The sequence below is a fragment of the Vulpes lagopus genome, chromosome 5 (genome assembly GCF_018345385.1).
Source record: "Vulpes lagopus strain Blue_001 chromosome 5, ASM1834538v1, whole genome shotgun sequence".
In the NCBI taxonomy this organism is placed as follows: Eukaryota; Metazoa; Chordata; class Mammalia; order Carnivora; family Canidae; genus Vulpes; species Vulpes lagopus.
Window position 1 is genome coordinate 61,519,024 of NC_054828.1, and position 13,014 is coordinate 61,532,037.

Genomic DNA, 13,014 nt, shown 5'->3' on the forward strand with positions numbered 1-13,014 from the left:
GCTTTCCAAAGGGATGTCATTGTGGAATGTAGTTTGCACTGATGTCAACCACTGAAGCAAATATTGAAAATAAATTGAATTTAAATCCAGACCTTCAAACACTGATTCACCAACTATTAAACCTAAAATTTCAAACATTCATGATGTATTCAAATCACACCACTTACACTAAAAATATCACTTAAAATTATAACATTTTCGTAAAAGTAAAAATATTTTTGGTACCCTTAAAATAACACTTAAATGCTTTTTACATTCATGCTTTAAATTTTTTATCCCATCTTTAAAATTTTTCCATCTTTGTGTCTATTTTAGACTGTGCACACTATATTACCATGCTGATGAATGTACATAATTTAAAAGTAAGTGCCCACACTAGATGTACCTGGATAAGAGTGTCATATTTTTGGAGCCACGGGACCAAAAAGTCTTCACGGAAGAGCAAGGGCCTGTCTTGGCCCTGTTTTTTTCTAGATATGTTATCATGGTGAACTTATTTAACCTTTCTGATCTAGAAAATAAAGAGAATAGTGTTACCTACCTCAGGGGTCACCAACCAAATACCTACAGGACATAGGTAGGTTTAAAAAAAAGTCATGTGGCCTCCTACCTCTGCATTTTATTTCCCCATTTTGGTAGAACAAAAATACCAAAAATATTTGTCTATTATAAAAAACACTAAAAGAGCACACATATGAAGATAAATGGGGGTCCATTGGAAGCGGTGAGGGTTGTAGGAACCCGGAATGTCATCTCCTCATGTACTCAGCTGCTACTAGGCATTGTCTGGTAGCTACCCAGGCTGGCCAGATTTTACCTCTCTGAAAAAAATCTGGAAATGGGTTTTTATGTGGGAATCTCCTGATTTTTAAATATTGGTGAATGTGTTTTTTTAAAAAAGGCAGACAAATAAACAATAACCCTTCAGCCTCCAGTCTGTGACTTCTCTCTTAACCCAGTTGATGAAATAGGATAATGAATTTTAAGAGTCCAGCCTCTAATAAACACAGAGGGGTAGGTAGACAGTAGTTGTTGTCACTCAGATTGAGCTCCTACAAGGATCATGAAGGTGAAAGAGGTTTGGGACCTTGCCCAGAGGACAGGTCTAGGTGGGTGTTAGAAGAAATGATGGGGCAGGATAGAGAAAATGAGGGAGGAGTGGAAATGAATTTCACTATCTGTTTTGTTTAGACCCGATTCTAACTTTGTTCCATCTACTAAGATGATTTATTTGAAGCGTCTGTCCTCAAGAGGAACTCCAAATCTGGTGAGGGAGACAATTAATCAACGCGATGAACTCTAGAATCGAGGCAGAGACAAATGATAATGGCAGTCCATTTGTGCTAGGGGAGGAAAGGAAGTTGGCAATGTTCTTCACGCAAGCGACGCGAGGCCTGGATTTGAAGGATGACTCAGGTCAACCATTCGGAAAAGGCAGGCAGGACCTCTTAGGCAGAAAGTATGTGCCCAGAAAATGTGGCAGAAATCTGAATGGCTGGGCGTGGCGGGGGGGGGGGGGGGGGAAAGGACAGTGAGAGGCGAGGCTGGAACAGGCGGGTGGTGGCTGGATTGGGAAGGGCCTCTGTGCTTCCTGCTGCAGGGTGTTTGCAACATATCTGAGAGTTGGATGCAGCCAAACCATGGCCCATTTTTCTGGACCACCTTCTTCTCTTCTTCGTGAAATGCCACCTACTCTTCGAAACATCTGTAATGTCTCATCTCGAAATGAAGCCTCCCCTGACTCAGCCAGCTACTCCGCTACCTGCCTCTTCCTGTGGTGCAGTTCCTCCTCCTCCGAACTGAGCTCTCCTAACACTTTGTTCATGCTCCTGTGTCCTATGCAACAAGCCAGTGTCTTTTTTCTCCAAATGTCAGGCACCCAGTCCCACTCCGTTTTTGGTTTCCCACTTCACCCCCATGAAGTGCTCAGTAGATGTGTGTTAAATGGACAAACTCTGTCCAAATGAGGTAAGAGGAAACAGTAGAGTAGATTTTTTTTTTTTATGTTCTTACTTGACAAGGTAAAGTTTGTGATCACCCAGTGTGACAGTTTCTAGACGCTGAGAAACGATGGCATCTGTAAAATTTGACATGACCTGTAACACATATTAGAATTCTGGGACGTGGTATGGAGGAAAAAGTCAGTGAGAGATTTGAGGAGATCTTTAAGGGTTTTTTTCCCCTAAAGTTTCCTTGCCTTTTCCCTAAGGGCATAAGTAGAAGCTTTGGGTGTAGAGAACCAGGAACCCCACTGGCCATGTGTGGGGTAAAGGCCCCTCCTATGTAATTGGATGTAAAAAAAGAAAATTTCTTTTAGACAGGCACAGGATTTTGGCTGAAGTTCAGCCACATACCTATTCTAAGCTGAATTTGGGTATAACCCTAATAATTACAGTTACTCTTTAGAAAAAGAGCCCAAGAGGTTTACCTGGAGATTTTTTCCAGATGTAAGCAGGTATGTGAGAAGCGCAGTAATGAAGATGTAAACCGGATGAGGCCACTTTGTGCCCCATGGTCTTCCCTCCAATCGTTCGAATGCTAGGAGATGTTCCCCAGCAATCATGAGGATGATGCAACGCAGCCATCTAACAAACACCAGATGCCTGACTGGCCTTCCAAGCTGTAGTGTTAAAGAGAAGGGGGGAACGAAACACCAAGTTTGAATGCCTTTGCAGTTATCAATCTGTCATGAATTGTAATCAAACAGAAACAAACCTCTTTATTCCGTCAGTTCCTGGGATAGGTCCATCATATGCCCTGCAGACCTGCTCTGGGTGTGGATAGAGCCCTCAGGAATCTGCCCACATCCCCACCCCCCCTTCAGTCTCTGATTGTGGAATCTCGATGACTTAGTGACATCAGTAAGGACACTCCATGTCCCCCCCCCCCCCCAGGGCTCTCCATCTTTCTAGATAAGGAGAGGTTAACTGGATCAACTGTGCAAGAAATAGAATATTTTGGTTGAGCGCATCTTTAGCATCACCTCTCTTCTTCCGTTTTTCTATTTGGATGCAGGACTCCTACTATCCCGCCACCTTGCCTCCCTCCTCCTTGGATCCAGAATGTGGCTTGTTGTGTGTATGTCTATGTGGTACTTAGAAATCATTGGGAATATTAATGTTAACCCTCAGGAATAAAAATTAAACTCTCCATCACTGAAGTATAAAAAAAAATCAAGGTGTATGATGATTAATTAGCCCTGTCTGAAATAAAGCATTCACACTGCAGATTATATTTTGGAAGGGCAAACTGCAATTAATTTGAAAAAAGAAATGATATAAACACATTTCTCTGCCTGTGTAAAACCTGCTGCTGAACACGATCCAAATAGCCAGTCTCCTACCTGGGAGCCAGCGTCGTGCTAAGTAGGAAGCCGGTGAACAAACCTGGATTTCAATCTTGGCCATGTAGTAGCTATGCAAGTCGGCTTAACGGTTCTGAGCATTAGTGCCACCATCTGTAAAATGGGGATAAGCCTGCCTACCTCATATAAGAGAAAAAGGATCAAGTACCTGACTTACAGAGATGACTTAATACACAATATCATCAAGGTAAAAAGGAATCCTACAGTGAGGCTGAGGACCTTGGGAATAAAGCTCCTGGCAACCATACCTGAACTCTTAACAACTATCTCCTGTGCTAATACAGACACTCGGCCTTACCTTGCTTTCTCATTATTTCTACAGCTTTCTACACCTTCACCCTGTCAGTACAATGCTGACGTAGCACTTAGTCACTACTTAGAGGACTTCCCTGCTGCTTATTCCTGAAAATCTGTCAGGTTCCTGCCCAGCCTGGATGGGTTGAAGGGAGTCTATTTCCTGGGAGTGGCCGTGGTGGCCAGTGCAGGGAGGGAAAGTGCAAAGCTTGAAATAAAAATGAGGTTCCCCCCAGCATCCATAATCTGACAAATTAGTGTGGTTCTGCAGCCAGCCTAAAAATTGGAAAAGTCTCATGTGGGCCTGAGGATCTGATTTCGTTCCCAGATGTCAGGTCATCCTGGCCTTAACATGCAATTGTTCTGTAAAAGCCTATGACTCTCAAGGCAGATTGTCAAGAGCTGCTTGCTCTAGAACCTCCAATCATCGTCTGGCCAATGTTGCAGGATGAGGCCAGCCTCTGGGAGCAAGTGGATGGGAAGGGTCCTCGCTAGAATATTCTTTGGTGGCATGTGGCACTTTTTCAGGTCCCACTTCAAAAGGGTAACATTTCTACCATTTCTGTGGTGCACAATAAACTTTAATTAGAAGTCAGTACAGGCACTTATAAACTTGTCCCCAAGGACAAGTTTTAATTCGACCTTTCCCCTATGCCAACATCTCTTAAAATTCATTGCTTTGTTAAGATCCCAATAATGACAGCAGTTTTCTGACCAAATAAAGTCACAATTTGAATACATGCCCCTTTGTTAAAATCCCATAATGGTTAAAAAAGAAGAACCCACGTTGATGCTGATGAGGTATAGGTACAAAGAAATGGAAGAGATGGGAAAGGTCATATGTCAATTTATGCACTGAGATCTGTTCTCTCACTCTTGGATTTGCTGAGCTAAGCCCCGCCATGGATATCCTGTAGTTCTAGAGAGGATCTGGGAAGCACCACTGAGCAGCCTGGGTTCAACCCAGCAATGCAAACTGGAGTTAAGATGGTGCTGGTTGATGAGGATACGCTAGTGCTCCAGAACAAGACAAATGGGCAGTGAAGGATAAGAAGAGCTGAAAGGCATGAGGCCTTGGGAAAACCATGTGACCCATCTCTACAGAAAGACAACCACTGGTGACAAAACAAGGGATTTTTGAGTCATAAAAAAATGCTTTTAAAATTAATACTAATTGACTTTTTCTCACTAAAAGTTCCAAGGCAATGGTTCTCAAATTAGAACAAGCACCATAATCCCATGGGGGATTTTTTTGGGGGAGGGGCTTGCTAAAACATAAATTCCTAAGGCTCCACCCCAGAATTTCTACGCAGTGAGTCTGGGAAGAGAACTGAAAATCTGTATTTGTTGCAAGTTCCTGGGTGCTACTGATGCTTCCATCTGGGGACCACACTTTTTTTTAAGGTTTTATTTATTTATTCATGAGAGAGAGAGAGAGAGAGAAGAGAGAGAGGCAGAGACACAGGCAGAGGGAGAAGCAGGCTCCATGCAATGAGCCTGATGTGGGATTTGATCCTGGGTCTACAGGATCACCCCCTGGGCTGAAGGCAGGCGCTTAAACGCTGAGCCACCGAGGGATCCCTGGGGACCACACTTTGAGAAGCACTGTTCTAAGGTACACTACGAGACATTGTTGGCCTGGGAGTTTTAGGATCCTGGGAATATAGGTTAAAGAACTGGCTGAAAAGCAAAGTCTTCACCACCTCACCACCTCACTTTTCCTCCACAAAAGAAACAAATCGACAAAACAAACCGAACTATTTAAATGAAAGATTTCAAAACAAATAATACTATACTGAAACTCTTCAGTGCAGATGACTTTTAAAGGTGATTTCATCTGTGAGCAGCAGGGAACCCCTGAGGTACTTCCCTAGAGACCACCCCTTGACCACAGTAGAAGTTGCGTGGCAAATTATTTAACCGAAGCCAAAGGAATCAGTGTGGTATCATTCCTACATTTTTATCCACAGAGTTATCATGCTGGAACTCCCCAAAGTCCATATTCGAAGCCCCCAAATGTACACAAGCTGCTGAAGATTGTGTTGAGGTGAAGGTTGAGTAATTCCTCCAATCTTTCAGATCCCTGGAGGCCTCTCCTGGGGTCTGGGGGCCTTTCCTCAGACTTGACCCCAAGATGAGAGCCCCTCCGTGCAAAGGCCACATCGGATAAAAGGCCCTCTATACAAACCACACACACATCAGCTGGGAGGAGGTCAGCAGAGCAATCTACGGCAAACTCCAATGGGTGTCCATGGATCTGTGCTAAAAATAACAGGAGTCTCTAGGAATCAGAGAAGAAGACATTTTTTTTATAAAGAAATTTTATTGCATAATTTCTGTATACAATAAACATAGGAAAAGGGTCCTTTTAATGAAAATCTCATGACATTTTTCAAAAGTTCCGAGTTGTCTGGAGAAAAAGTGTTACAAAGCTATCTAAAGACAAAAATAGTTGACCTTCAGAACAAACGATAATCCCTTTCATAATCATAATATTCCACATTCAAAGCAAGGCATTTCAATTCAATGAACACGGAGAAGCTTTTAAATTGCTATGTCATTTGCCTTAAGTATTTTAATGCATCTAAGAAGTGAGAAGTTTAAACATATAGAAATGTTCTCTAATAGAATATATATACTGCTGCTCTCTTCAGATCCACTCGGCATGACTATACGGATGGACGTTTTACACACCAGCAGAAACCTGTATCTCCTAATGGTACAGTAAGGGCTGAGTGCAGAGGGAAAGTCCCGTGCATTTCCTATGTTAAATGGCACAACTCCCACAGATCACATACACCTTGCCATATTGACGCAGTTCATTGCGCTCCATATCCTGCAAAAATAAATCTAGTGCTCGACAGCTGACATTATTGCTCACCAATGTTTTAGTAATATATTTCTTTAACATAAGACAGAAATATACTGAAAGTTGATACCACTTAAACTCAAAAGCAATCTGGAATTAAACCACATGCATATACCCTGCTTTTTTTTTTTTTTTTTTTTTCAATGGATGTTGCATTTTTCTTAAAGCTGATGCCGGAAAATGTGGTAGGAGGAAAAACTGGCTTTCCTTGAAACAAAGACAAAGGATTAGAAATGAAGTTTTTTGTTTTTTGTTTTTTGTTTTTTTTTGAGGGAAATGTTAAGCCCTATAATAAAAACGGAGAACAATGAGAGTCTGGAATCTCTGGGGAGAGGGAAGGAGCCCCTCATTCATCTTCCTTGTCTACCCCAACACGGTGGCTCGTGTCCAGGACACCCCGGGGCAGTAGCTGGAGCAATGTGAGAAGTGCTGTGTGGCCCAAAGGACGGATGTACATATGCTGTCTCAGGGAAGTCTCTGGAGACTTCCTTCGTTAGCGGATCCCACAAAGAATCCTTGGGTCTCTGGGAAATGACGGGGCTCCCTCTGTGAGGTCAGCATGGGTTGCTAGCCTGGTCCGCGAGCCGAGGCCTCAGTGGTCTTACATCTCAACTCCAGAGGGACCCCCCAGGGCCTGAGGTGCAAGGCTTGGGAGCTGAGAAATGAGGAGCATGACTTACCCGGCATCATGAGGCAAGAGCATTCGTGACAGTAAAGTCACTGGATTATCAGGGCCTCACCAGAAGTACGTGTAGACGCATGGAAGGATGTGGACATGACCACACTGCCACTTTGATTTGTGACTTTTCATTTTAACTTCTCGTTGTTTCTCATTGTCAAGTGTCCCTCTTTCTTATTTTTGTCTTGGTGCTTACAAGGAAAGATGTCAGTTTTCATAAGCTTTCAAAGATTTACAGTATTTTTTAAAAACTGCCTTTCAGGATTAGCATTCAAGGCCTCAAACACCATATCTATCAATCATAAACTGTACCCTCAAACCCAGCTCTGGCGATATGATCTTAAATCACCGCAGGTCCTACCTATGGAAACCTTATTGTGCACAGTGACAGCCATTCCAATGGGCCAAATGTTACACAGCAACTAAGCTGAGCTCCTCAGAGTAAAACCAGCCATATTGCTACAAAGAAAAATTTCTGGCTCGTGGCCCAACTGTTTCCATACCAATCAGCTAAGTCAACCTTCTCTCTGCTTCTTTCCATTTCAAATCCTTGGGCTTCAGCCTCTGAGGCAATTAGAACCAGATCGGTTTAATTTTACGACACAAATCTTGATTGTACAGCAATATAGTAATTTTGCCCTGAGAGTGTCAATTATTTTATAAATAATGCAAGTCCCAGTTTATATATGAAGAGGAGGCATGGAGAGGCTCAATGGCTTGGCCCTTGTCACACAGCAGGCGGGGGGACTTGAGCTCCTGGGTCTTTCCATTTAACCCCTAGCATCCTCCCGGAGCTCACTCCAACCTCTACACCACCAGGTCCCCCGCTTTGGGCTGCGTCTGTCATTACTGGTAGTATCTTGTGGGCTTTTCTGCTCAGCACTGGGTATTCTCCTACCCAGGACCTCCTCTTTGGTCCTCTCCACGCTCTCTTATTTCTGCTGCCTTGATGAGGTGTGCTGTCCCCAACGTTTTCTTTTTACACAGTGGGATTTACCAAAACGTCCTCCTGGCTGCAGCTGGCAGTAGGTGCGGAGGGACCGACTTATAAAAGGCAATGGCAGGTGCTGTTCTTTGTGGACTTGGGACAAAAACAGGGCTCAGCATTTTACAGTTGTCCTACATTCCAATGTTCTCGATGGAAAATAAAATAAAATAAAGGCCTACCAGTAAGGTAATGTTTACTTCTCTCCACCACAACACTCAGTGCACCGCACCCCCCCAACCCCTGCACCCCCACTCCGACCCACAGATCTGGCAACAATTTAACATAAGGAAAGACTTTAGACCTTCACACCCTTTTAGTGAGAATAAACGACCTTAGCTCAAACTTTCCACAAAGCTGAGAAGTCTCGGAAGACGTGAGTCTGCCCCTGTCTCAGGTAGGCCTGCGCGGGGGCCTCGGGCCTCGTGTCTCGCAGGTCTGGGTGCCCTGCCCTGGGTGCTGGGCTTCCACCGCCACCCCCACCCCGGGGGATCCCGAGCCCAGCACCTTCTGCCTCTGAAGCAAGGGGGAGTGCGGGGGGAGGGATCCCCAAAGAAGCTGCGTGCTCAGAGAAAATCAGGCCAAGTGGCACTCCAGTGGCTTGGGAAAGAGGGTCCCCAGACCACGGCCACCACTGAGGCCACAAACCATCTGGGTCTAGCTGGTGGCCAGGTGCATGGCCGCCTGAGGCCTCTGTCTAAGCAAAAAGAAGAAAAAGATCTAAAGCACAAAACTGCCCTTAGAGTTCTTGAAAAAATATATCTAAGATAGACAATTCTGAGTTGTTGGGGTTTTGTTTCTTTTTTTCTTTTGTTTTGTTTTGTTTTTTGGTTTAGTTGTTTTCTGATTTTTCTTTGGACCCAGCTGCGCCACGAGGACCCTGGGCCGGGGCTCCGGGCCTACAGCTCGGCTCTGCCTCCCGCGGCCGGGCCGCCCGGCCCGCTGCCCCCCTGGGCGCCGCCGCCCGCGGGTGTGAACGCCAGGGACGCCGAGTTGATGCAGTATCTTTTGCCGGTGGGACGAGGGCCGTCGTCGAAAATGTGCCCGAGGTGAGCCCCGCACTGCAAAGAGAAGAGGGACACGGTCAAGGGGATGGCGTGGACACCGCAGGCTTTGCAGGGGGCCCACACTCAGTGGTGTAGACGGATCCCAGCCTGCAGAGCAGCGGGACCACAGGTGGCCCGGCCGGTGGCAGCGCAGGGTGGCTCTGGGGCGGCCCGCACCACAGGCCGGGAGTGGGACACCGGGCACCAGGCACAGCCGACATCGGGTAGGAGCCACTGTATTTGGTGACCGTGTGGTCTCTCGGCCCCTTGAATGATGCTTGCTGTGGCTTTATGAATTGAGCGGCTGAGCAAATGGGATGAATTTTATGGATTCCTCCCCCCCTTGTGAGGAACACGTGGAATAAAGTCTCCCCCACCCACCTCCACCCATCCCTGGCGTTACTCTTGGCTTTGGATGGGTGGGCTTCAGAGATGCAGAAGTCCCCTGCAGAAGACACTGCGCAGCTGGCCGGACAGAGGGGACGTTTGCTTTCATGGGCAGTAAACTTCACATCAGACAAGTGCTGACGTCCTTGGAACCCAGCAAGGCCACGGCAAAGCTCAACAGATGTGTGCCACGCGGTCACCGGGCCGGCCGGCGAGCGAGGCGAATAGAATGTCACAGCCCACACGGTCACTTTACTCCAACTCCCAGTAGGTGGAGTGTCCTGGCTTCTCCACCCACGGGCCCCGTGTTATGGGGGCAAGGAAGGAGCTCGAATCCGTGCTGCCGACTATCCATGAAGCTCGGGGAAGGAGAGGAGGCCCAGGACCCAGACAGAAGCAGCAGGACAGCAGGAGGGCTGGGTGGCTGTGACAGGTTAGAGAAAGATCCAGCCCAGAGAGGGTTTCTCCAGAAAGGCTGGCTCGGTGCACAATGCCCCCTGCACTAGCCACTCCGACACTGGGTACGACTCCGGTGACAACACTATATGTCACACTTAACTATCTTGCACCCTTTCTTTCTATTCTTTCTTTCTTTCTTTCTTTCTTTCTTTCTTTCTTTCCCTTTCTTTCTTTTCTTTCCCTTTCTTTCTTCTTTCTTTCTTTCTTTCTTTCTTTCTTTCTTTCTTTCTTTCTTTCTTTCTTTCTTTCTTTCTTCTTCTTTCTAGATTTTTATTTATTTATCCATGAGAGACATGGAGATAGAGGCAGAGACACAGGCAGAGGGAGAAGCAGGCTCTCTGTGGGGATCCCAATGCGGGACTTGAACCCAGGACACCGGGATCATACCCTGAGCCGAAGGGAGATGCTCAATCACTTGGTGGCACTCAGCCACTTGGTGCCCCTCTTGTACCTTTTCTGAGCAGGGACAGGAGTGAGGGATAAGGAGACAATAGTGCATCATATTCAAACGGGCTGTGAAAACACATCAATCGTCATGCAACAAGGAAACTGAAGCCTGGGGCAAACGACTTCCATTCATTCATTGAAGTATTTTCGGAGCCAGGCAGTGTCTCAGACTCTGCAGACATAGGCAACAACCCCTGGACTCACGCTGCTGACATTCTAGTGGGAGAGATAGATAATACACAAAGAAATATCAACTATCAAGTATGATAGGTGGGAATAAATGCCAAGGAGAGGGGGAAAAGAGGCAGTGATATGAAGCATCAGGGGTGGGGGCTGATATTGCAGGTATGAGGGTGAGGGGCTATTCTTCTGGGGTGACTCTGGAATAAGAAGCCAAAGGAAGTGAGTAAGCAAAGGAGTGGACATCAGAGGAGCATTTGGAGTAGGTGGAAGAGTCAAGATTTAGGGAAGGCCATGAGAGAAAAGGCCTGTAGCTGATTTATTAATTCTTCTCACTGTGCTCGGTTGGTATACAAAACCCTTAGAATTTACAGGGAAAGAGGGTAGGAATTGACATGGGAATTGGGCTAATGAACCAAATGGAGATGATGAGAGAGAAGTGAAGGACGGTGCTCATTACAATGGAAAGAACTATAATCTCAGTTTCCCTATCCAAAGTGCTACGCTCAATTCTCAGGGGTTCTCTAGTTATTAATAAATAGCACAAATAGCAACTCTGACTATATGGCACTTCCATGTTAAAAGTGCATTCTTATTTTACTGCCAACATACTGTGTCAGCTTATTAAAGAACTAAAAATGAACCCTGAACTGATTTGATCTATTGCCTGGAAAATATGAAACAGGCCTAAAAAACAAATCTTGCAATATTTTACCACATTCTATGCAGGTTTAGGTAATATCAAGGCTGACAGCTCAGATTGCTTTTCCTTTCTATAAACAATTGATGCCAAATTTTCAGGCATCAGCAGCTAAGATGCACCAGTAAAAATACATATGCTTACCCAGTGGACACAGGAAAACACCTACTTCTGCCTGCCAAAACAGTCAGTGTGCAGGCCAACAGGAACTCAAGCTCTCGGTGACCAGTATGTGTGCACCATTATTGGTCTCACATGCAGCTCTGGCACTTTGATCACTTGGCATCTGAGAGGAGGATTTTTCACATAAAGGCCTCAGACAGGTTTTCTGTTTTTGTTTTTTAATGACCAAAAACAGCTATCTGGGCAAAACAACTGACGTTACCTTTATTCATCATCTCTTGGACATATTTAGAAAACAGTGCTATTTACCTTACTCCAAAAAGAAGACACAGCAAGGATATGCTTGAAGCTCTTTGGGACTATCTTATATGTCTTCATTTCCCCAATCATCTTTAACAAATCCAACTTAGGGCAATTCAATCTGTTGCACTGAATTGGCTATTGGTCTGCAGTTTCACTTGCTAAATCTGGAACTGGGTGTTTTGCTTACACAGAAAGAAAAACACAGATTCTAGATGCCCCTAATCCAAAAGGAAAAGGCAGGGGGATGAGGAAGAGAACTTGGAATGAAGCAACAAAAATCGTTGGCAAACAGCATATTGGGTTGGGGATCGTAGGGGTGGGGAAAGCCTCAGGAAAGGTGTGAGTCCCCTACGAATGATAGTGATAGCTTCATCAGGCTTGCCCAAAGTGTTCTGGAGGATTCACACCGGGCTCAGACAACCGAGGGAGGAGCCACATTTCAAAACACAGCCAGGTGTTCATGTATATCTGGGCCACCACATGCATGCCCACTCCACCTCCTGCAAAGCTGCGAAGCCATTTGTCTGCAGGAAGCCTAACCGCACAGCACCATTTCTGCTCCTTCCCAGGTACACCCAGTCTCCCATAAAAGACTATTACCGGGTTTCTTTGAAAAGTGCATAAGCCCTGAAGGTTCCTCCCGGAGGGGAATGCACATGGAGCCCATTCTTTCCAGCTTCTACCCCTGGCCCAAGGCTGGGATGATGAATGGAAGTTGTCAGTGATGCATTGTTTCTTTAGCCGCCTGCGAGCTCTTGCCTCCCTGGCCCCAGCCAACTGGCAATGTGTTGGGATCTCAGCACACCTGGTTGTAACTGAAACAAACTGGCTGCCCGACGAAGAAATCTCTGAAACCTGCTGTTAATGATTTATTTCAGGGTAAAATCTTTAGTGTGCATTTTGAAAGTTGTTTTAAAACAGTTATGCCATTTATTTTATGGGTAAGATGCACACTACAACCGAATGTTCTAGCTCTCATTCTGAAAGAGCACGAGATAATTGTTCAAAAGAAAATTTTAAAGTTCCCAGAGGAATCTTTTATCACCTAAGCCTCCCACTCAGAAAAGTTGGCAACTAAAGAACCTGCAGAGAACCAAGGGAAAAGACATCCCCCTCCCCCAAAAAGTGATTGAACATCAAATTTAACATAATTCCTTAAAATCTGACTGCAATTCTCA

General features: G+C 45.4%; 1 protein-coding gene across 1 annotated transcript in view; it reads right to left on the reverse strand.

Moving 5' to 3' along the window:
• Positions 1–5,961: 5,961 nt before the first annotated feature.
• The window catches only part of MSRB3 (methionine sulfoxide reductase B3), a 178,278-nt gene continuing 171,225 nt past the window's right edge, over positions 5,962–13,014 (reverse strand). Inside the window, exon 7 of the mRNA XM_041757528.1 lies at positions 5,962–9,252. Within this exon, the coding sequence (XP_041613462.1) occupies positions 9,091–9,252 (162 nt within the window). The 3' untranslated portion in view covers positions 5,962–9,090. The remainder of the gene's footprint in view (positions 9,253–13,014) is intronic.